Source organism: Salvia splendens, chromosome 8, assembly GCF_004379255.2.
Source record: "Salvia splendens isolate huo1 chromosome 8, SspV2, whole genome shotgun sequence".
In the NCBI taxonomy this organism is placed as follows: domain Eukaryota; kingdom Viridiplantae; phylum Streptophyta; class Magnoliopsida; order Lamiales; family Lamiaceae; genus Salvia; species Salvia splendens.
In genome coordinates this window covers 23,452,398-23,476,803 of record NC_056039.1, presented here as the reverse complement: position 1 = coordinate 23,476,803, position 24,406 = coordinate 23,452,398, and the positions used below count along the sequence as shown (strand labels likewise).

The following is a 24,406-nucleotide window of genomic DNA, read 5'->3' as shown; positions in this document are numbered from 1 at the left end:
CATTCCTATTTTTTAGTATACATGCCCTCTCAGCAGCTTTAGTTAGCTCAATCATGATATCGATCCATTCAGGATCATCAATTTCATCATTGCTCATAACATGTGTCATTGTTTTCTGAGTTTCTATAGCATTCTGCACACCTTCCTCTCTTAATCTCATTGCATTTCTTGTTGTATCACAGATTATCTTAAAGCTGTCAAAGTTCCTGAGTTCATCCGGCGCTTCTTCAAGGACATCAAGCATCTTCAACATTGAGGCTTTATAATCCCTGGCAGTTTCCTTCCATTTATCTATGAAAGTCTTTTCTTGACTTCCACTGCTTGTCCCCTCTTCATCATGATCATTCATCATCAAAGCTTGTACATCTTCAGGTTCATCATCTTCATCTTCAGATTCATCATCTTCAACATTCTCTTCATGTGGTTGCTTTTTATATCGGTCATACTTATGACCGAGACCAAAATCTGAATCAACCATTTCTGCTCTGTCTTTTTTCAACAGTTCGGCAGTTCATCCTTTAACTGTTGGATAACATCTTGGCACCATTTTTTTTCAAAGACAATTCTGTCCACGTAACAAGCCTACATTAACAAAAACTAAATATTAGTTTTTCTATAAATAGATTCATAGACAATGGAAAACAAATATATTCTTAACACTACAAAGATAACTGGTCCGGTAAATATCTTTGCTGTGTTTCTTTTCCATCTCTTTTGTGTTTCATGCAATTTAGATATGACATAGCTACACCAATTGTATTCTTTGATCTTCTCAACATCAGCTATGTAATCTAAAATTTGTGGGCTCACATTTCCATCGGCAGGAGTGTTGATCAAGGCATACTCCACGAGAACCATAAAATTCCATTTGAACCACTCACCACCTTCTTCGTCTTTCTTCATCTGCTCTACAATATACTTTGGCAACATTTTTTTCTTTCCACCTTTACAGAATCTAGCAATTTGTGTTTTGATGTTGATATTCTTCTGAAATTTGATCCTATTCATAGGTAGAGATCCAATCGGGAACCCAAGAGTTATGTGAACATCTTCATCATCTAAAAATAGTGATTCCCCGCTGTTTAATTGAATTGATGAACTTTAGGCATAAAGTTGTAAATCAGATAATATGCCAATGCTCTTGGGAAACTTCTTATATTGAAGTTTAAGAGTGCGCCAAACCCAATCTCTCGGACAACTCTTCTTTGATTCTTATTTAGAGATTCAAGCATGTCAACGAAGAATTCAGTGTTCCTTCTTCCTGCCAAAGTCGGTGTCTGAATGGCTGTATTATCTTGAACAACTTTTTTCCTACCCTTCTTTGAAAGTGCCTTACTATTAGTTGCATCATTATTCTTTCTTTTCTTCTTATTTCTTATACTTTCTATTTCATCTGCTAATAGCCTATCATCATCAGCAGCAGCAGCATCACGAATGTTCTTTCCTAATACACAAAAGATTTCAGTGTGTTAAACCGTTTATGTCATTATATAAAGTCAAAGTATCATTTTATCCCCTGAAACTATCATTTTATCCACTGAAACTATCATTTTATCCCCTGAAACTATCATTTTATCCACTGAAACTATCATTTTATCATTTTATGCAAAAGTATCACTTTATCATTTGAAACTATCATTTTATCAGCCAAAAATCTAAAACTATCATTATGAAACAAAAATATCATTTTATCACTGAACCTATCATTTTACCCACTGAAACTATCATTTTATTCCCCGAAATTATCATTTTATCATTTTATGCAAAAGTATCATTTTATCATTTGAAACTATCCTTTTATGACGCAAAAGTATCATTTTATCACTGAACCTATCATTTTACCCACTGAAACTATCATTTTATCATTTTATGCAAAAGTATCATTTTATCATTTGAAACTATCATTTTATCCCCTTACACTATCATTTTATGATGCAAAAGTATCATTTTTATCATTTGAACCTATCATTTCATAATCTGAAACCATCATTTTATCCCCCTGAAACTATCATTTTATCCACTGGAACTATCATTTTCTAAATTTCAATTAGTTCAATACAGCAGAAACAAATGTCTGAAACCATCATTTTATCCCCTGAAATCATCATTTTATCCACTGAAACTATCATTTATCTACACAAATCTCTTTTTATCTACTCAAAGTATCATTTCATAATCTGAAACCATCATTTTATCAAGTGCAACTATCATTTTACCATCTGAAACTATCATTTGCTAAATTTCAATTAGTTCAAAACAGCAGAGAGAGCCTAACTTGTCACTTAAGTAGAACAAAACACTACTCACAAAATTAGCACTTAAAGAAACTGCTTCGAATCTGCATTATTGCTGCACACAATTTTCTAAACCAAAGCGTTTTACTAATAGATCATGGCTTCTCAAGTGTAAAAGGTCAGGAGGTTAGGATATGGAATAAGATATGAATTGATGATACAAAACCAAGTATAAAGTAAATTCAAAGTAAATTCATCATGCTATCATATGTAACTCTAAATCTACACTAAAAAACCATAGAATCTAAAAAAACGTGAATCGCTGGCAAAATGATAAAATCGATCAAAAACAACAGTGAAATAAGTAATAAACTTCATCCAACCTTTCTTCGATAATGCTAGAGCGTTTTCCGTCGTCATATTCCAGAATTTGTATGGTTTTTCCTTCGAAGCTGGAGAATCAAGGGTTTGAAATGCGATTCGGAGGGTTTGATGGCGATTCGGAGGGTTTGAGTGTGAGAGAAATTGAATTCAGCGTCTAGTTCACGTTTTCTTTCGACGCGCCAATTTTATAACGAAATGACAATTTTGCCCTTATATAACCGAAATATGATAGTTTTATTTGATAAAATGATAGTTTTGTTAGATTAAATCTAGACCACATATTTTAAAAATGTGTGGTGGAGATTTAGTTATAGAGTTATCGCACAAATTGGGGTTATCATTATAATGCATATATATATATATATAGGGGAGCGTTATTCTCCTATTCATCCCTTAGATCCTTTATTCTTCTTAATATAGGCTGTTAGATCTCATTCATCAATGGTCCAGATGATCTGCATTATTACACTATAATGGTGCATTATTAGTCGGTGTGCATTATTCAACTGAAAATCTGCATTATTACACTATAATGGTGCATTATTAGTCGGTGTGCATTATTCAACTGAAAATCTGCATTATTAAATGACACGTGGCACCAATCTAACCGTCGGATGATAAAATCGTGGGGCTGAGATTAAAAAAAACAAAGAACAAAAAGGAAATGAATACATCCCTATATATATATATATATATATATATACCCTATATATATATATATATATATAGTACTGTGATGAATAACAAACCAGTCTTAAACCTTAAACGCCGAACAACATCATTATAAGACAACATGGAGTTCATTATAATGAACTAATAACAAATTTATAATGAACTTCAGATCTTTATATTATGCTAGATGATATCATTGTTTTTAAATCTTTGAATTCCCTATAATGAACTACAAATAAAATTGTAATGAACTCCGCGTTGTTTTATAATGATGTATTTGGTGTTTAGCGTTTAAAATTAGTTTGGTATATAAAACAACCATATATATATATATATATATATATATATATATATATATATATATATATATATATAGGGTTGCGTTAAAGATAGAACCATTCTTAAGTGTAGAACCTAGAACTCTACATATTTTATTCATTGGATGAGGAAAAAATGACGGTCAAGATTAAAAATCATACATATTAGACTATGTTTTCACGACATTCCGGACTCAACATGTGAAAAAACTCACATGTTGATGGAAGAATGAATGAAACGAAGAAGAGTCCATGCATGCTTTATTTTTTCACTTTTCTGCATTCACCCATTAATAATAGTTTTGGTTGTAATGAGAAGTTGTTGTGCAAATCAACACCATTGGATTAAAAGATCTAACGACCTCCGTTTGGCATTTGTTCTACGTTTAAGAATGGTTCTATCTTGATCACAATCCTATATATATATATATATATATATTACATTTATAAACATTTTGGATACAATAGGTTTTTTTCGGTATACCGTTACCATACCGCATACCGTTATTACGGTATGGTAACGGTATAAAAAATTATCATACCGAATTTCCGGTATACCGGAATTCCAATATACCGGAAATTCGGTACAGTATCGGTATGGAATTTTGACATACCGTAATTTCCGGTACGGTGTACGGTATGGCACGGTCGGTAAGGTATACCGTACCGACCCACCCCTATTCAAAACTCATGTGGATTATTCTTCCAAACATTCATGTGAGCCCTCTTGTGAAAGTTCACGTGAACTAGTTCATTTTATTTATAATTAATTGATTGTGCTTCATTTTTTCTATATATATCCCACTAAGCATGCAAAACTCTTCATAAACAAACTAACTTTCTTTTCGTTCTTGTTTTGATAAATTTGGTTTCATGGATCCAAATTATCTAGACTATCGTCCTTGTTTCCCAAACCATCAAAATTCCCAAAATTATCAACAATTATCAGAATATCCAAACTCCCAATTTTTTTCAAATCTGGGGTATTCACAAAACCTTGAATTTTCTCCAAATCTAAGTCAAATTCCTACATCTGCTGAAATTCCCACGTCTGAAAATATCACCCGCAATTTGTTCGGAAATGTCCAACAAGCGAACAAAAATCAGAGGAGCTCAAAAAATGTAAGTTGGGGTGTGAAAGAAGATATAACACTTATGTCTTCTTGGATCTACGCAAGCGAAGACAGTGTGTGTGGTAAAAAATCAAAAGGGAGATACATTATGGCTACATGTCCATAAATTGTATCATGGATGCCAAGCAGAAAATCCGGATTAAATTAACAAAAGAAATATGGAATCTTTGAACGGTCGATGGAAACGACTTAACGGAAACGACAACAAATGGGTGGCTGCACTTAGAGAAGCCAACGCCCAAATGAGGAGTGGCATGAGCGGCCAGGATGTTGAGAATGAAGCTCATTGCATCTACAAAGGAGACGGAGGCAACGATTTTCAAGATTTGATAGTGTTTAATGAAGTTATGAGTAAACATGAGAAGTGGAGTGTTCATGATGCAACACAGGTATTTCCTGACAATGAATGAACAGGATGGTAGCAACAGGACAAAGACTTCTGAATCCTGCGATTATACTATCCCTTCAAATCTGGAAACTCCCACATCTGGACATTCAACTAGTTCCCGACCTATAGGCAGAGACAAGGCAAAAAGAAAAGGAAAAGGCAAGGTAACACAATCTGATTCTATTAATGCACAATGTGCTGCAGATTAGGCTAGCTAAAGATAATGAGAACGAAATAGCAAAGACTCGACTGCAGATAGAACGTGAAAAGCTGGATAAGCCATCTATGAAGATGTATCAAAAAATGTTGATTAAGTTGTTGGAGAAAGAGCACTTGTCCCCAGAAGATCAAGACATCAAACGCAAACTAACGGAGATTCTGTTTGGAAAATGAATGTTTTTAGTTTGAGATGAGTTTGGTGTGAGAATAAGTTATGTAATATTAGTTTGGTGTGATCTTAGTTGTAGTAATATTTGTATGGTGTGCTTTTAATTATGTAATGTTAGTTTTGTGTGATCTTAATTTGCTTCATTTGGTGTGATCTTTGTTTGCACTTTATGTAATATAAATTTATGTAATACTCCCTCCGTCCCATGCTACTCGCACTTTTCATTTTAGGCCGTATATTTGGGATTGATTTTTTTGTGTAATTAAAAAAGAATTTTAGGTGTAATGAGACATCACTTAATAAAAGAGCTCTTAACTTAAACTAACATATTAATTAAATGCATTAATTCTAACTTAAATTATAAATAGTGTAAGGACTTTGTGACGAGCCGAAAAGCAAACGTGCGAGTAGCACGGGACGGAGGGAGTATAAATTAGTGTCACATGCATTTTCTGCAAAAGTAAGTGGGGTGTCACAAACATCATTTTTTACCGCATGCATTTGCAGATATGAGTTTGATATCACATGCATTTACCAGTAAAAATAATTATTAAGATGTCAGGAACATTACTTCTCTATCACATGCAAAAGTAAGTGGGATGTCAAAAACAATATGTCACATGCATTTGCGGATAAGTTGGCGTATGGGACATCATCTGATGTCGTCGATGAATATTTGCGGATGAGTTCAATGACGACAAGAGATTCTCTAATGCATTTCGTTGATGGTGTTATTTCATGTTTTGGTGCCACATATCTTAGAAGACCTACTGAACAAGATATGGCTAAACTTCTATATGTAGCAGATCAACGTGGTTTCACATGCATGATAGGGAGTATAGACTGCATGTGGAAAAATTGTCCTAACGCATGGGCTGGACAATATACAGGGAGAAGTGGAAAACCAACTATCATTTTGGAAGCTGTAGCATCATACGACTTATGGATATGGCATGCATTCTTTGGGACTCCAGGTGCGTGCAATGATATTAATGTCCTATTTTTGATGATGTCTTAGAAGGTCGAGCACCATTTGTTAATTACGTAGTGAATGGTCATCAATATAATATGGAATATTATCTTACTGATGGCATATATCCTGCTGGGCTACATTTGCCAAGTCAATACTTCTCCACAAACTCAAAAGCATAAGTTGTTTGCTCAACACCAAGAGTCTATTCGAAAAGATGTTGAGCGAGCATTTGGAGTCCTACATGCACGTTTCGCATTTTTGCGAAGGCCGTGTCTTGTATGGGATAAGATTTTGATGGGAAAAATTATGATGGCTTGTATCATCATGCATAGTATGATAGTAGAAGATGAACGTGATACATATCAAAATTATTATGATGCAACTGAGTTTATTCAAGATACGCATACAAGAGTACATGAAGAAAATGTTGAAGCCTTTTGCTATTCCACTCAACGGATCGGGAGGTTATCATCATATATGACTAATCGAGCTCAACTCCGCAATAGAGAAGCTCATATTGCTCTTCGAGAAGACTTGATTGAGCTCATTTGGATTAAATTTGGCACAAACAATTAAATATGTACTATTGTTTATCTTGTTTAAGCTAACTTTTTTTCACTCTTCATTTGTATCTTGGTTTGTTTATTTCTATTATCGTATTGTATTTTTTAATGTGTGTAATTTATTATTATAATGTGCTTTAATTATTTGAATATCTAATATTTTCATTTTTAAATTAGAATCATATACTTTTTTATTATAATTTTTAGACATTATTTAATATATTTAAATTAATTATAAATCAAAATATTAATATAAAATATATGAAAAAGAAAATATTTAATTGGGTTGGGTTGGATTGGGGTCACTGATGGAAGTAAAAAAGTTGATGGGGGTTGAATTGAGTGAGGGTTGTGTATGTGGAGGATAGAGAAATGAATATTTTATTAAAAAGTTGATTGATGTTGAGTTGGGTGAGGGTCATGGATAAAGATAGTTCGAAAGTGACATAATTTATTAGGTGATACTCCCTCCGTTCAAAAAAATAAAAATAAAGCAAATTTGTCATTTTTGGTTGTCCACAAAGCACATTTAAAAAATGAAAGTTTTCAACAACTTCTCTCTTACTAATAATATGGACTCCACAAGCCTAACCCGGTCACGTGGGGAGATTTTAGACCAATCAGCCTCTGCAATGTTACGAACAAGACCATCACAAAGATCCTTGCTTCGAGACTTGCACCTCTACTACCCCTAGTCATTGCACTGAATCAGAGTGGGTTCATCAAGGGCCGTCTGCTTAGCGACAATGCTCTTCTAGCTCAAGAGTTGATACATGACCTGGGGAAGGAGCTCTCGAGTAGAGGGAGATCGCCCAATCTGGCTCTCAAGCTGGATATGGCGAAGGCATATGATAGAGTTCAGTGGCCGTTCCTACTCAAGGTTTTGGAAGCGATGGGATTCTCACAGGCCTGGGTGGATATGATCAGGAGATGCATCTCGTCATGTTGGTTTTCTGTCCTGGTGAACGGTGGCTCGGCAGGCTTATTTCAGTCGTCCAGGGGTCTGAGGCAAGGAGACCCCTTATCGCCTTCCCTCTTTGTTTTGGCGGCAGACTATTTATCGAGATGTCTTGACAGATTAATCAAGGGGGATAGAGATATGGTCTACAGATGCCGGAAGAAGGCTCCCGTTATCACTCATCTCTCCTATGCGGATGACATCATCATTTTCTTGAGGGCTCATAGAGAGGCGGTGGAGAAGTTGGTTGGCTGCCTGGACCACTACATAGCCGTGTCTGGTCAGCTGGTGAACAATGGGAAGACACAATTCTATTTGGCGAATGAGCACATGGAGTTCGCTGACATTGTGGAGGAGGCTGGAGGTTTTCAGAGAGGGACGATGCCTTTCACATATCTTGGGGTCCCGATTTTTCGAGGAGCGAAGAGGGCAGACCATCTTTTGCCCCTTAGGCAGAGGCTGATGGACAGGATCCACAGCTGGTCTCACCGACATCTTACTTTTGGAGGTCGTCTGGCTCTGATTAAGAGTACCCTGGCTGCCATTCCGCTACACATCTTACAGGTTATGAACCCTCTGCTAAGATTTCTTGACGAGTTGGAGCAGATATTGGCTAGATACTTTTGGGGCACAGTTGGAGAGAAGAGGAAGCTGCACTGGATTTCTTGGCGACAGATTTGCTTGCCTTTTGATAAGGGTGGCTTGGGTATTCGCCGCTTCAGGGAGGTGGCAGTGGCTTTTGGGTTCAAGCTGTGGTGGAGATTGCTAGCTCAGGACTCTCTCTGGGCCCAGTTCATGACCCAGAAGTACAATATCCTTCCTTGTCATTTGCATACATCCCCTTGTTGGTCACATGATAGTCCTACTTGGCGTCGCTTGCGTCGTATTTGGTCATACATGCATGAGTATATTCGTTGGTCCTTGGGTGAGGGGAAGATCAGCTTCTGGGATGATGTCTGGCTTGGGGCTAGCTCCATCCGGAGTCTGTGCATCCCGGAAAATGATCCTCCCCAATCTCAGGCCGTTGCATCATATTGGCATGAGTATGCATGGGATGAGGATATGCTGCATAGTTTATATTTCAGGTTTGGCGTACCTCTCGATGTGATAGCCTAGATCAGAGCCACGCCGATCGAGTTGGGGGCGAAGGATGTGAGGCGGTGGAGTCTAGCCATGGAGAATTCTCTGTGACCTCAGCCTGGGAGAGCATCCGGACTAGACTACCGAAGAGGGAGATTTTTGGTCTTATTTGGAACCAGGGGTTTACTCCTACCATGTCGGTGTTCATTTGGAGGTTACTATTGGGTAGGCTGCCGGTGGATGAGAAGTTGCAGAGGAGGGGAATTGAGTTAGCGTCTAGGTGTCAGTGTTGTAGGTCTCATTCGGTCGAGTCTCTCAGCCATGTCTTTTTTTCGAGTCAGTCGGCGATTTCTGCATGGGAGTATTTCGATGCCTGGTTTCATTCCTCACACACACCGATTCACACGAGCACCGATATTGCACTTAGACTAGGTCACTGGCGGAGGTCCTCTTTCCAGAGGGCTCCCGCCATGCATATTAGTTTTCTTGTTCCTTGTTTGATTGCTTGGTTTCTTTGGACGGAGAGGAACGGCTGCAAGCATGGCGGTCGTCCTTTTCTTCATTCACATGTTATTTGGCAGGTCACTCATCATCTGCATGTGCTAGTTCTGGCCGGCAGGATCACCTCAACTCATTGGAGGGGATGCTCGCCGTCGGTTGATTTCATGCCTCTCTCCCCCAGACAGCGTGTTCTGCGGTCGCTCATGGTCCTATGGCATCCCCCTGAGGCACCTTGGGTGAAGCTGAACACAGACGGTGCCTTCTCTACATCGACACTGGCGGCGGGGGAGGGAGGATTGGTTCGTGGTTCTGATGGAGGCCTTCTGCGGGCTTTTTGTGCTCCGATAACTGCATCATCGAGCTTTGAAGCGGAGCTTTTGGCTCTGATTCGGGGTTTGGGGATGGCTATGGAGCTTTCTACTCACATTTGGATAGAGCTGGACTCAGAGGCTCTGGTTAGGTTGTTGTCATCTAGACACTTTGGCTCCGCAGATTTTAGACACCATATGGCTTTGATCCGGAGCATGACAGCTCAGCGACATGTTCGATTCTCACACATCTACAGAGAAGGAAACCGGGCTGCAGATTTTCTGGCAGGTAGGGTGTCCAGACCCCTACCCTTACATATTTTGATCCAATCTCTGCGCCTCGGTACCTGAAGGCGTTAGTTCGGATGGACCAGCTGGGATATCCTAACTTCCGCTTCCGACGTAGATATATGGGTTGATCTAGCTCTTCTGGTGGTTGGCTTTGGTCTTTTTTCGTTTCCCCTTTAGTGTTTTTAGTCCTTTTTTCCCACTTGATAGAATGGAGGATCCCGGCTTGTGGGACCTCTACTCTGCTTCTTCATGTTCTTGTTTAGATCTTAGTCACTTTTGGGCTAAGATCATGTTTTTGTAACATTACATTTTGATTTTATTTACGGGTTGGGGGTCTGCCTAAACCCCCCGCCCACAAAGGGCGGTTTTATTAAAAAAAATATGGACTCCACATTCCACTAATAACACTTTTCTCGTACTTTTTTTCCTTTCTCACTTACTTTATTAATTCCACATTAAAACCTGTATCATTCACAATGTGTCATATTTTTCGTGGACGGAGGGAGCATGTGATTTTATACTCCTTTCATCCCAACTCAAGTGACTGATTATTTTTCGGTACGTGTTTGAGGAAATTGATAGAAAAAGTAGAGTAAGAATAATATAGAAAAACTCTCTTATACATTATTTTCGCTTTAATATCATTTTATCAAAATAACGATAAAAAATATTAATCACATCTTTTATTATGTTAATTAAAAAAATTAAAATAAGAGAGAATAAAGTAAAGGTAAAATGTTTTCATGTTTAGTTACGAGTCATCTTGGTTGACACAATAAAAACGAAAATGAGTCATTTCGGTGGACTAAGGAATTATATTATTAATAAAAAATAGATAAAATAATTATATTTTTGAATAATCTAACATAAAAAGAATGTACTAGTATAAATGTGAACAAACACGTGGCCATTTCCCGCGCTCAAATGAAAGAGTAGAAATCCCTATTTCTCCCAATTACAGAAACATAATCCTCTACACGCAGAGAATTCATGGCGGCAAAAGCGTTTAGTGGCACGAATGTCTGCCTATCGCCGAGTCTGGTTCCACCTGAGGCCTTCGACGCTCTGCACGATGTCTTGAACTTCAACGACGCCCAGGTTTTCCTCGGCTGCGATCCCTCCCGCAATGGACCCAACGACTATCACGTCATCGCCTCGCCCGAGGGTTTTTTCTATTTCTATACTAGAATAGAGATATCATTCCTCGTTTGTACTTGAGTTTTTTTTTATTCCGGGTTTGGGAGAGACGCATGACCCTCATGCGTCTCTTTTTAATGAGACGCATGATGATTATGCGTCTTTAACAAAGACGCATGAGGGTCATGCGTCTCTCTTTTTTTTCATTTTTTTAACGACGCATGAGGGTCATGCGTCTTAAGTAGAGACGCATCTCCCTCATGCGTCTTTTATTTTTTAAAAATTTTAATAGACGACGCATGAGCGTCATGCGTCTTAAAGAGAGACGCATGAGGCTCATGCGTCTCTAACTTGCTAAACTCTGCCCACCGAGGCAGAATAGGCAGAATACGCGAGAGAAAGAGAGGAAGAGAAATCTTGCGATTTCCTTGGCGATTCCCTTCATATTTCGGTAAGTTTCCTTCAATCTTTCAACATTGCTCCCTTATTTGTTGTTTAATTGCATATTATTAGGGGTTTTGATAAATTTATTTTAAACTTATTAAATTAGGGTTTATTGAAAAAAATTGTCTTTAATTGTTGTTGGTTTGTATATATATTTTTGCAGAAATCATGCAAGTATTCGTGAGTTTATATTGGGGGGGTAGAATGTTTCAACTTCCTCAAGTGGGCATTTGTTATGATCCTCCTCGTGCGAGAGCTTCCATCGTATTGAATTCATGTGTTTCATTCTCTGAATTAGTTGCAATGATATGTGCTAAGATAAGAATAGATTCAAATCAACACTCCATCGAAATATCTTGGAGGCATTGTTTCTTGGGTACCGGTACGAGTTATGTATGTACTGGGGTTGATAGTGATGAAAGTGTGTTTTTTATGTTCAATGCGGCTCTAAATTCTACTCGGCATATTGAATTATTTGTTGAGTATTCGTCTGTTGGAAATGCCTTCATCCCACCAATTGTTGATGGTGTTGGATCATCTACGAGGTTTGAACCTATGAGCATTGATTGCGGTATGAATGAGCAACAGATGTTGCAGATGTTGCTCATGTTGGATTGAATACTCAAGAGAATGTACAAGAGCATGTTGATGTTCATGTTGTACGAGGAGACCTTGATGATCCAGAATTGTCGTCATCATCGTCTGATAATATTTTAAGTGATGATTCCGGTGCTGACTCTAGTGAGGAGGAGGTAGTGTATAAACCCTTCGTACAAGGTGAACAACCACTTCCAGAATATGTTCACATTGGGTTGAAATATTTTCGCAAACTGCCAAGTGGTCCTTCTGAGGTACCTGAAGTTGGTAATGAACGCAGTACCATGTACTGGGATGAAGAACACCCTTATCGGATTAATGCGGGAACAAAATTTGATAGCAAGCTGCATGGGAAGTTTCTGTTACACACATGGCCCATGATGATAGGTCGGAGATTAGGAAGTGGCGGGGACGCCATAGTTGTGAAGGCCATCGTAATGATAGAGGACATGCTAACTTTTCATCACCAATGATTGCTTTGTGTATTCGCCATCAGTTGCTAAAAAATGTCGAGTTCAGTGCCGCCGCCGTAAGAAATTTTGTTCATGACAAATTTCATGTGGTAGTCAGTTATAAGAAGGCATGGTATGCACGGAGAAGGGCTTTAGAGATTGTATTTGGTGGATGGGAGGAGTCATTTAGGGATTTGTCAAGCTACATGCTTGAACTGCAGTATAGGAATCCAGGCACAATCGTTGAGTGGAGGAATAATGAGTTGTTGAGCCAGGGCCGTACTAAAGTCTTCTATTATGTGTTCTGGGCACTTGGGCCTGCTATACATGCTTTCCAGGAGTGCCAACCAGTTTTGACAATAGACGGAACTCACCTTCGAGAAAGATTTAAAGGTAAGCTGCTTGTTGCTTGTGATGTTGATGCTAACAAGAAATGTCTGCCTATTGCATATGCTATTGTTGATGAAGAAACTGGCGACAACTGGGAGTGATTTTTGGATCATGTCAGAATTCATGTGGTGAAGTACGAAAGGGAGGTGTGCATCATTTCGGATAGGCACAAAGGAATCATCAAGGCTATGCGTTCTGATGAGTGGAAAAAGCCGCCGATATGTCACCACAGATAATGATAAAGGTAGGCCAATGCCGCACTTCCCCAACTAATATTCTTCACCTCTTCCCCAACCACATAAATGGCACCTTACACCCAGTGGTGTCCGGTAGAATGAGACCTCCTAATAAAATTAGGGCATGGATACGTGCCCTTTGGATGTATACGTACGTAGGTAGGTCATCACCCATAGGCATCCTTGTCTGGTTGATCAGCGCGGTCATCAGCAAACCGCCTTGCTTTGTCTCTGTGGAAGTATCTGGTATCCATCCCAACAAATCGCGGCACTTGTTGGTCCAATCTGGAAAGTTGTCATGATAGTCACGCCCTGTGAAAACGTGACCCTCCGCCCTCAAGCCCCAAATGGCTTGCACATCTTCCAAGGTGATCGTCGCCTCACCGATCGATAGATGGAAAGTGTGCTTCTCCGGCCTCCAACGCTCAATCAACGCCATAATCAGCTCATTGTCGACCTTCATGGGCCTCCCACAATCGATCACGCTTTTGAAACCAAAGACGTCAAGCCAATATCTAACATTCTCATGAATTTCGACGTCCCAAGTCTTACTTTCTGTCCTTCGGACTTTAAATACTTGTGTTGTGCCCTCTTTTATGAGTTTATTTGAAATGTGATTTTTCTGCATATTTAGCACGGACGGGTCTTCGGGTCCATATAATAATTGTCCGCTAGAACTTGAAGTCTCCATCTAATCTAAGTACATATTCACAAAACAACAATTACAAACTCACAATGGCAATACAAATAAAATATACATTCAAATTTATCGTCAAAATAACAAAACATCATAAACCAAATGTTTCACTCCAATTCAACACAATTTATGATTTATAATGCCTAATTTATATATAACTACTAAATTATAATGTTAAATTAAAAGATACATTTCAACCCATACTCTATTCTCCAATTACAACCAAAATCACAACACCAAGCATCTCAAACATATCATAAACTATACAATAGCATGAATTTAACCAATAATATCCATTACCATTAACAAAACAACAAAACATCGGCTAAAAATTAAGCAATTTGTTGTAAACCCTAATTTACAAAATTGGGAGAAATCTAAACAAGATATGCACATTAACAATAAATAAGAGAGGAATGTTGAAAGATTGAAAGAAACTTACCGGAATACGAGGGGAAATCGTCGGATTCACCGGAAAAGTGGACTCCAAAATCGCCTAATTCGTTTTCTCGAAATTCTGTGTTGCGCCTGAATGAGGCTACTGCCTCTGCCCGAATGATTTATTTCGAATTAGAGACGCATGAGCCTCATGCGTCTCTCCCTAAGACGCATGACGCTCATGCGTCGTCTATTAAAATTTTAAAAAAATAAAAGACGCATGAGGGAGATGCGTCTCTATGTAAGATGCATGACCCTCATGCGTCGTTAAAAAAAACGAAAAAAAAAGAGAGACGCATTATGAAAGACGCATGATCGTCATGCGTCTCATTAAAAGGAGACGCATGAGGGTCATGCGTCTCTCCCAAATCGGGAACAAAAAAAACTCCAGTACAAACGAGGAATGAAATCTCTAGTCTAGTACAAAAGAAGAAAAAACCCCCTCGCCCGACCATGTACATAACTCTATCTGCTTTAAGTGAAATTTGAACTGCAGTTGCATTGGAAATTAATTGAGTTCACTTTTTTTGTTGTTGATTTTGCAGGAGAAGTTCGAGTATCTTCGATCAAATAACTGTAATTTGCTCGGTATGTTTGTACGCTTATGAAACAATTTTGGGGATTTTGTGTATAGACTAAGCTTCAGTGTTATCTATCATTATATTATATGAGCTCTAACAATTTTTGCTGTAAAAATATTTACAAAGCGAATTTGATCGGAAAAGTAGTGATCATCTTCTTGTTTTAGTGCCACATTTCTGATGCATTAAATAAACACCAAATAGTCTCTGCATTCATAGTAGGTGATGCAGTAAACCGCTTTTCATGTTTAACATCTTAGGTTAATTTGCAGTTTGTTTACTTTAGCTGGAACTTGGTTACTACCAGGTCCTCAGTGTGTGTTGTTCTGTGCGAAAGAGCGCCGAAAGCTACCTAATCAGGGGTACACTTGCTGCATTGCATTTGATGGTGTAAATATAGTTACATCTGGTTTTGAGAAGGATGTAAAGGTACAGTGCGCCACTTAGCTCCTCCAATCAGTGTCAAATTAAATAAGGGTTATTAACATCCCTTCTTTTATTCTTGATTAAACATTAGCTGAACTGTATGTATGCCCGTCTTGTTGTCTACAATTAATTGTATTTTATAATTCACAATTTTTTTTTGTGATTGTTATGAGTCTTAATATATTCGTGGTTCACGAGGGCTTAGAATTTACAGGTATATGCTCTCCTTGTGGACGTACATCATATGCTTAGCCTACCAAATTAAATAACATATGTTCTGCAGCTGTTCAGCCATCGTCATAACTTTTATTAGAGATAATTTTAGATTTTCACATACCTCATCTTTTTGATTACTTACAAGCTATTTGTAAATTGTTATGAGTCTTGATATATATCTGTGGTTCACAAGGGCTTAGAATTTACAAGATTATGCTCTCCTTGTGGGCGTACATCTCATGCTTATCATACCAAATTATATTACATGTTTTGCAGCTGTACAGCCATCTTACTTTCTATATTACCTATACTTTTGAATTTTCACATAACTCATCTTTTTTTATTACTTACAAGCTATTTGTAAAACTGTTTTAGAATTGCATATGGTGGAAACATTTTTAGGTGTGTATTCGGCTCGGGGAAAGTATAATCACACAAGTATTTTTCCATTTTCTAATGTAACACTCAAGTCTCATATACTAGTAGCTCTTAATGCCACGAGCACCATAATATCTTTTGGAGTTTGCATTTCGTTGTTATCACATTCATCAAGGGCAGTGTAACTCGACATCTCATCTTTTTCCTATAATATAGTACTTTCTAATTCTATTTCACATATTATATATGCACATGACGAATTTTAGTTTATCGAAATGACTTGTAGGACGCCATTTGAAAGAAGGTCAATGCTATGGGAGGACAGGTGACGAAAAAAACATCATCAGATGTCAGTTTCATAATTGTGAAGGATGTCCTAGTCCAAAAATACAAGGTTTACTTTTATTCTTTATTTTTCTAGTCCTGGAACTCTATGAACCTTTTAATAATAAAGGGCTGCTTAGTAGGGAAGATAACTCATCTATCTTGGAGTTATATGGCCAAATTACCTAAAATATGTGTTCTTATAATTTGTTTATTTATCTTCCCTACCAAACTGCCCCTAAACGAATTCCCAGTTTTAGTGGAACTGTTTGCCCCAATCTGAATTTCAATTGAGCTATTGTATGGTTTGCACTTGATGTCAGTTTCTGTTGCCAGCGTCCTAAGAACATGAAGGGACAAATAAAGAGATTGAGAAAAATAAGAAAAAGAAGATCAGAACAGAGAGAGTGAGAGTAAATGTCCACATGATAGTTTGATCGGTTAAGTCTCGTAACTTGTTCTATTTCTTTTTCTCCTTGCAATTGTTTTGCAGTGGGCTCTAACCCAAGCGAAAAAACCAATAGTCACAACCGAATGGTTGGAGCAATGATGGAAAGAACACCGTGTCATTCTGTAGGAAAACGTGAGAAATGTGGGGAAAAGAGAGAGGCTTTTGGCCTTCAACTTAAGTAACCTCCATTTTCTTTATGGCATGTCTTGATTGTCAAGCCTTTTAAGTACTTTCCTTTGGCCTATAAATAGGCTTGATCTTGGAAGGAAGAGGACACCACAACATACACTTTCTCTTCTCTCTAGCTCAAGCATTCTAGTTCGCATCTTAGGAGCATTGCATTGCTCGGTTCTCGCCTCCAATTCAAGTTCGCCGGAGCCTACGAGTTTGAGGTGCTTCAACTCGATAGGAGGAAAGTCTTTTCATCTTTGGGGACATTACGTCAATCCGTGAGCACTAGCCTGGGCGTATTTCGTCTTGCGGAGAGAGGGATACCTCGACTCGACTTGAAGAAGAATATAGTTTGCATCTTGTTCCTTTTATTGTATTTACTTTGTTTTACTTACCTTCCAGTTTTTGGTTCTTTTGTAATAGCAAGAGTTTACCCGTTTAAAAGGCTTCAATATTTCCAACAATCGCAAGACGAAATATTGTACTCTTGTTGAAATCATGTTGACCGATGCTGGAGGAAACATGAAATTCAAAGCTGGAATAAAGCAACGAACGGTCGCAATGTCGATGCGCTATGGAGTGGTTAATTCCTTGAGATCTATTCTCTTGAGAATGATGTTTATCGTTTGTCGTTTGACAAGCAAGACCAATTTAGATTTGGTAGTAGTAATTGGGATGCATGGGTTGATGAATATACCAATGCACATTTGGTTCAATATAATTGTGTACTTATTGTTGGAAACAATACTGTACAAATTATTTGAACGTGTTGTTATAAACAACAAATATCACGAGGTGATCGCAGTGGTCTCCGACGTGGACCATGGTAATAATCCAAATGAATAGTTTGTTGATACGGGTGCCACATGTCATGTGTGCTCCGAGAGAAGCGTTTTTTTCTACTTACAAATCTGTTGGAGGTAGAAAAGTACGCATGAGAAACCTAGCCTCTTCTGAGGTGGTTGGTGTGGGAAATATGTTCCTAAAATTAGGATCAGGAAAGGTTCTTACCCTTAAAGATGTGCTGCATGGCCCAGACATCCGAAATAATTTGGTGTCAGACTCACTTCTAGTAAATCATGGATTTTCACTAGAATTTGAGTGTGAAAAGGTTATACTGACCAAGTATGAAAAGTTCATAGGTGATGGTCATCTAGTGAATTTTGAGATACTTGAAGTATACTATTAACTTTGGGTTGCATTACACAAGATATCCCCAAGTACTTGAAAGGTACTGTGATGCAAATTGGATATCTGATTCAAAAGACTCATTTTCGACAAGTGGGTATGTGTTCACTGTGGGGGGTGGTGCTGTCTCGTGGAAATCAACGAAACAGACGTGTATTGCTCGTTCCACCATGGAATCTGAGTTTATCGCTTTGGATAAAGCAGGGGAAGAAGCCGAGTGGCTCAGAAATTTCCTAGAATGTATTCCATGTTGGAAGAAGCCAGTGCCCGCAGTATTGATACACTGTGATAGCAAAGCAGCTATAGGTAGAGCACAAAGTGGCTTTTATAATGGTAAGTCTCGACATATTCGTCGGCGACATAATACCGTAAGGCAGTTGATCACAAGTGACATTATCTCAGTTGACTATGTAAAGTCAGTGGATAGCGGATCCGTTAACAAAAGGTTTAAACCGTGATCAAATGCATAAATTGCTAAAAGGAATGAGACTGAAAACCACATCTTAAAAGATGAGTATAGTGGTAACCCAACCATACGATTGGAGATCCCATGGGATTGGTTCAATGGGAAAACGAAGCTATACAAATCTAGCTGTAACACTCAGAAGATTTTAATCTTCGCCCATTCTTTAGAAAGCATTGAGTGTTGTAACCTGCACGTGGTAAGAGGTTAAGTCTTTTGACTTTTAATGATTCTTGAAATCTCAAGGTGATGCAGTATGGCAGGATACTCATGAAAGAATCACCTATGTAAATGAGAAGTGGGGCCGCTTCGTGTGTGTGAGTCACTTATGAATTCCAAAGAGGTGTTCCACGGCCGAAACGGACACAAACGTGAGAACTGATGGAGTTGAGACAATATTGTGTTGATGCTATTGACTAGGCATACACCAAGGAGGAATAGTTCAAGGCATCGCGTCCACTAGTCAGCCGGTATGTCCGATAGTGTTGACTATGGAAGGTTCAAAACCACAAGTTACCTCTCCAAATACAGTATCGTGTCCTGAGAACTGAGCAAAAGAGTCTGCATACATGCATTTGTGTCTGGTGTTGGTTTGAGTTTGCAGGACTCTAACCAATGTGGGGGATTGTAGGAAAACGTGAGAAATGTGGGGAAAAGAGAGAGGCTTTTGGCCTTTCAACTTAAGTAACCTCCATTTTCTTTATGTCATGTCTTGATTGTCAAGCCTTTCAAGTATCTTCCTTTGGCCTATAAATAGGCTTGATCTTGGAAGGAAGAGGACACCACAACATACACTTTCTCTTCTCTCTAGCTCAAGCATTCTAGTTCGCATCTTAGGAGCATTGCATTGCTCGGTTCTCACCTCCAATTCAAGTTCGCCGGAGCCTACGAGTTTGAGGTGCTTCAACTCGATAGGAGAAAAGTCGTTTCATCTTTGGGGACGTTACGTCAATCCGTGAGCACTAGCCGGGGCGTATTTCTTCTTGCGGAGAGAAGGATACCTCGACTCGACTTGAAGAAGAATATAGTTTGCATCTTGTTTCTTTTATTGTATTTACTTTGTTTTACTTACCTTCCAGTTTTTGGTTCTTTTGTAATAGCAAGAGTTTGCCCGTCTGAAAGGCTTCAATATTTCCAACACGTTCCTCATGAACCTTATAGGGTTCCTCCTTTTTCAGGATTGACGATATGTGTCAGTGGAATTCCCACAGGTTGGAAATTTTGTTTGCTTTTTTTCTGTAGCAACAAAAAAGGTGACAAGGTCTTTTAATTTGATTATAGATGAACGTAAGGAAATGGAGAAGCTTGTTGTACAAAATGGCGGGATATATTCTTCTGAGCTGACAAAAACATGCTCCCATTTGATATGCGATATATCCTGTCTTGTTTTTTTTTTTGTTCTCTTGGATATCAACTTAGGCCATTCACAATGGCGCCTAGCGCACCGCCTAGCCGAGCGTCGGCGCTAGGCGGTCCATTGCAACCGCCCAGCGGATTTCGGAATTAAAAACCGCTGAGCGCTCGGCGGTTTCAAGGCGCTAGGCGGTGCGCTAGGCGATCCGCTCGGCGCTATTGCAGCGCTCCGGATCGCCGAGCGCATCGCCCAGCGGATTTTTTAATTTTTTTATTTAATATTTTTTTTATGAAACTCATTCTTGGTTGTTTCTCTTTTATAGAAACATCCGTGAATATTTTATGTTCCACTTTCGATGTGGGACAAACTCATTCTTTGTTGTTTATCTTTTATAGAGACATCCTTGAATGTTTTATGTTCCACTTTCGATGTGGGACAAACTCATTCTTGGTTGTTTCTCTTTTATAGAGACATCCTTGAATGTTTTATGTTCCACTTTCGATGTGGGGCAAACTCATTCTTGGTTGTTTCTCTTTTATAGAGACATCCTTGAATGTTTTATGTTCCACTTTCGATGTGGGACAAACTCATTAATGAGGATGTTGTAATGTTATTTTAATTTTAATGAAGTGTGTTTTTTTAATTAATGTACTTTTTAAAATTTTAATATTATTATTGAATTTTCCCGTATGTGTGTAGTAAATTTAATTCCGTATTTTGTGTGATTGTTAATTATTTGTTTTATATAATTTTGAGTGATGTGGCTAGGCTATGGCTGGGTTATTTGCTTGTTTTGATGATGTGGCAGGAGGATTTTTAGTGTTGATGATGTGGCAGGAGGAGTTTGTGGCTAGGCTATTGCTGGGCTATTCCTATTGTGGATGGCGTTACCCACTTGTTTGGTGTTTGCTACTTCAGTAATACCTAGCCTAGTATGAGGTCAGAATCTGAATTTTAGTTATATCATGATTCCTTGTCAGTCTGAGATTTCGCTCTTCCTATAGTATTCCTTTGGCTAATTTTTTTCTATCTAGCTTCTTTCTGAATGTATCTGTAGTTCCATTGAAATCGTTTTGCATGTGATCTATGATAGTTCTAGTTTATCTTTTAAGTTATTATAGTTTGTTAGGAGTCTTTTATTCATGTTTATATTTTAAATTATTATAGTTTGATAGGAGTCTTTTATTCATGTTTATCTTTTAGATTATTATGGTTGTCTCATCTTTAGGATTTGATTTCGTTAGGAGTTCTGGCTATTTTTTTTCCCTCGAGGTTTGACAGGGAAGGGCATCCAGAAAAGTAGTTTGGATTGGCAAAAGGGAAAGGCCTCGCAAGAGGAGTTTGTTTTCCAATTAAAACCATTAGTCTTTTTATCAAGCATCGGGCGTTCTTCTTTTAATTGCTGTCAGTTATTGCTTCTAGTTTCCTCAGGCAGTTTAGATCGCTCTCCTTAACAATCTATCATCTACAGACTACAGTCTACAAAATTTATTATTCTGTAAATGGTTTCTCCATTTTTTCATTTATTTGTCTTCCCGTTTATAACTATAAGAGTGTTTTGTGATTGCTATTTGCTACGCTACCCAGGGGCTCTTTAACATTTATGTTTACCTTACACCAGCATATAATCTTGAATATTGGTATCCTTAATTTTTCAAAAGCTCCTGAAGGTGACGAGTATGTGGTTTCAAAAAGACGGCGTATCGTATACATAGTTAACAGGAAATGGTTTCATCAGTCTATTGCCAGAAGAGGTACAATCTTGCGTAGTTCATCATCTGCAGCACTTCTGATTCAGTGTTCAATGTGTGATCTGTCTCACCAATGGATTGTGTCACTAATTTTGCACTTCTATCATTAATTTGTTGGGTTTCTCTTGGTCAAATTGATAAATAGCATGCCTTATGGAAGACTCCTTCCTGTTCAACATTCAACTTCTGTTAGTATACTCAAGGCAAAGGCACCAGAAATTTTCAGCCTACCTCATCATCTATCCCGACTGCCTCAGAACTAGACACCAGTCTTTCTGCTAAGAATATGGAACCTGATGTGCAGAATCTCCTCACAAACACCCCCTGCACATCTTCTGAGGTTCCACGCATATATAAAATGGCAAATCTTACACATAATGATAAACAGAAAATGGTTCTGATTTTACTCAATGTTCTGCTGATGATTCTCAGGATGATGATCTAAACTTGTCCGAGTGCAGAGTTCTACTTTTGGGCTTTGAGGCTTCTGAATTGCGGAAGCTAGTGAACATGGTTCGTCAGGGTGGGGGCTCTCGTTACATGTCTGTTAGGGAGAAATTGACCCACGTGTTAGTTGGAATTCCATCAAAAAAGTAAGATATTTGAGCATATGGGTGAAGTGCTTGTTTCCGGCTTTCAGCATATATTACTATATAAGTTATAGTAAACAAGTTTTTACATATATTCTGGAGTTTACTATATAAGTTATAGTAAACAAGTTTTTACATCTATACTGGAAATCATTGAAAAAGACAGTTTTGAGTATCCAAAAATCCATATACTTGATATGTTCCCTGGAAATCTTGTCTTTTCAGCTGCCATAAAAGTTTTACTACATTGTCTGATTGTATGTCTCGTCAGTTTTCAATCAACTTATTCCCTTTTATGTACAACAGTTGTAATATCTTGTCTGATTTGTACAATTAACTAAACTACATTCATATGTTTTCCGCCACTCATAGTCAGTGTCTGTTTGATTTAAACTGTCCCAAAGACTAAAATGTATTTGGAGTTTTCATCCATTCAAGTAAAGGAGGAATGTGTTTCCATTGTCAAATTAAACTAATTATGTACAAAGGTAATATGTTTGCAGAAACCATTCTTTTCTTAACACTGGTTGTTTTCTTTCGAAAAGGATGCAAGTTTTTCTTAGCATCTTTGTTGCATGTTAGGTGGATGGAAATCTAGAATGTATCTGTATTGTAAGCAGATAATTATACATCAATCTAGAACATAATGGTAATGAATTGTTGAGATGGAGCGCCATCTTATGAATTTTGGAATCAGTAAGGTGATCTTTGTAATCATTTTAGCTTTGCATTCGTCGTCTTTTGATACACTGCTTTTCTGGACTTGTACTCACGTGGAGCAGAACTTACCTTATTGTGATTGTCATACCAGTAATAGTTATCAATTAGATATAGTGCATGGCCTATTATTCAACTTGGTAACTAATTCTTATCGTGGTAAACGGCTGGTGCAGAGAGATCAAGGAAATAAGGAGCCTAGCAGCTTTTGGAGTTGTTAGTATTGTCAAAGCTTCATGGCTCGAAGAATGCACCATCAAAAAGAAAGAGGTCCCTGTCTTTCAGGGTCACATTGCTTATGATTTACCCTATTCACAGATTTTGTAGTTTTTAATAGAGGCAATAAAAGGCTGGTAATACAATATAATGAAATACTACAAAAAAAACAATTAAAGATAGACTTGTACATTTAATAATAGACTTTAGACTTGTAAAATTTAAACATTCCAACTCCTGATCCAATTGCATTGCTATCGAAAAAAAACACAACTCAGAAAGAGGACAAAATCTTCCAAGGTCAAAAGTGAATCTACTTTCCAAATAATATCCAAGAGCCACAACCTCAGTTCTTTGAGCATGGACATGGCGAAATGATCGAACATGGTAGCAGAAGGTGACGGCAATGGAGAAGACGTTGCAAGGAACAGTGAGTAATCAAGGGCGGAGACCCTTGTGAGAGGCAGGCAGGAGCCCAAAGTAGCAAATTGTTGCATGAATACGTCCAACAAAGATTTCTCCCTTCGTCAAGCTTTGTGTCGATTGCTGCTAGGCAGGCCCGGTCCTGAGTTTTTATTGGCCCGGGGCGGAACTAAAAGAGGGCCCCATAATAATACTATAAACTAATAGTTTAACAGTGGGCTCTTGTTTCTTGCTTGGACCTTGCCCAGTAGCATGTATATACTCATGTATGTATTTGGATTTTGGAGGCCCCAACGTTTTGGGGGCCCGGGGCGGGGGCACTGCTCGACCCCCCCAGGGCCGGGCCTGCTGCTAGGTTGTTGCCTTTTTCCTCTATCGCCTTCTCGCACCCATGTTTCTCCACGTTCACCGCACGAAATTGTTAGAGATATAGAGGCTGGTGATGAACATAATATATATATATATATATATATATATATATATAGAGTTATGATCATATGATAACCCCTAAATATCTTAATAACCTTATAACCAAATCTGAATCACACCTATTTTCTACTCTTGTGGTTGAGATTC

General features: G+C 38.2%; 1 protein-coding gene across 1 annotated transcript; it reads left to right on the top strand.

Moving 5' to 3' along the window:
- Positions 1-15,887: 15,887 nt before the first annotated feature.
- On the top strand, positions 15,888-23,633 carry LOC121743506 (DNA topoisomerase 2-binding protein 1-like). The gene is made up of 5 exons (XM_042136815.1): positions 15,888-16,576; positions 20,942-21,887; positions 22,030-22,224; positions 22,317-22,477; positions 23,368-23,633. The coding sequence occupies exons 3-5, from the start codon at positions 22,171-22,173 to the stop codon at positions 23,516-23,518; spliced, it is 366 nt and encodes a 121-aa protein (XP_041992749.1). The 5' UTR covers positions 15,888-16,576; positions 20,942-21,887; positions 22,030-22,170; the 3' UTR covers positions 23,519-23,633.
- The last annotated feature ends 773 nt before the right edge of the window (positions 23,634-24,406 follow it).

Coding starts and splice junctions, on each gene's coding strand:
- LOC121743506 (XM_042136815.1), top strand. CDS start 22,171: ATGGAACCTGATGTGCAGAATCTCCTCACAAACACCCCCTGCACATCT. Junction 22,225..22,316: donor CCCCCTGCACATCTTCTGAG/GTTCCACGCATA, acceptor GATGATTCTCAG/GATGATGATCTAAACTTGTC. Junction 22,478..23,367: donor GTTGGAATTCCATCAAAAAA/GTAAGATATTTG, acceptor CGGCTGGTGCAG/AGAGATCAAGGAAATAAGGA.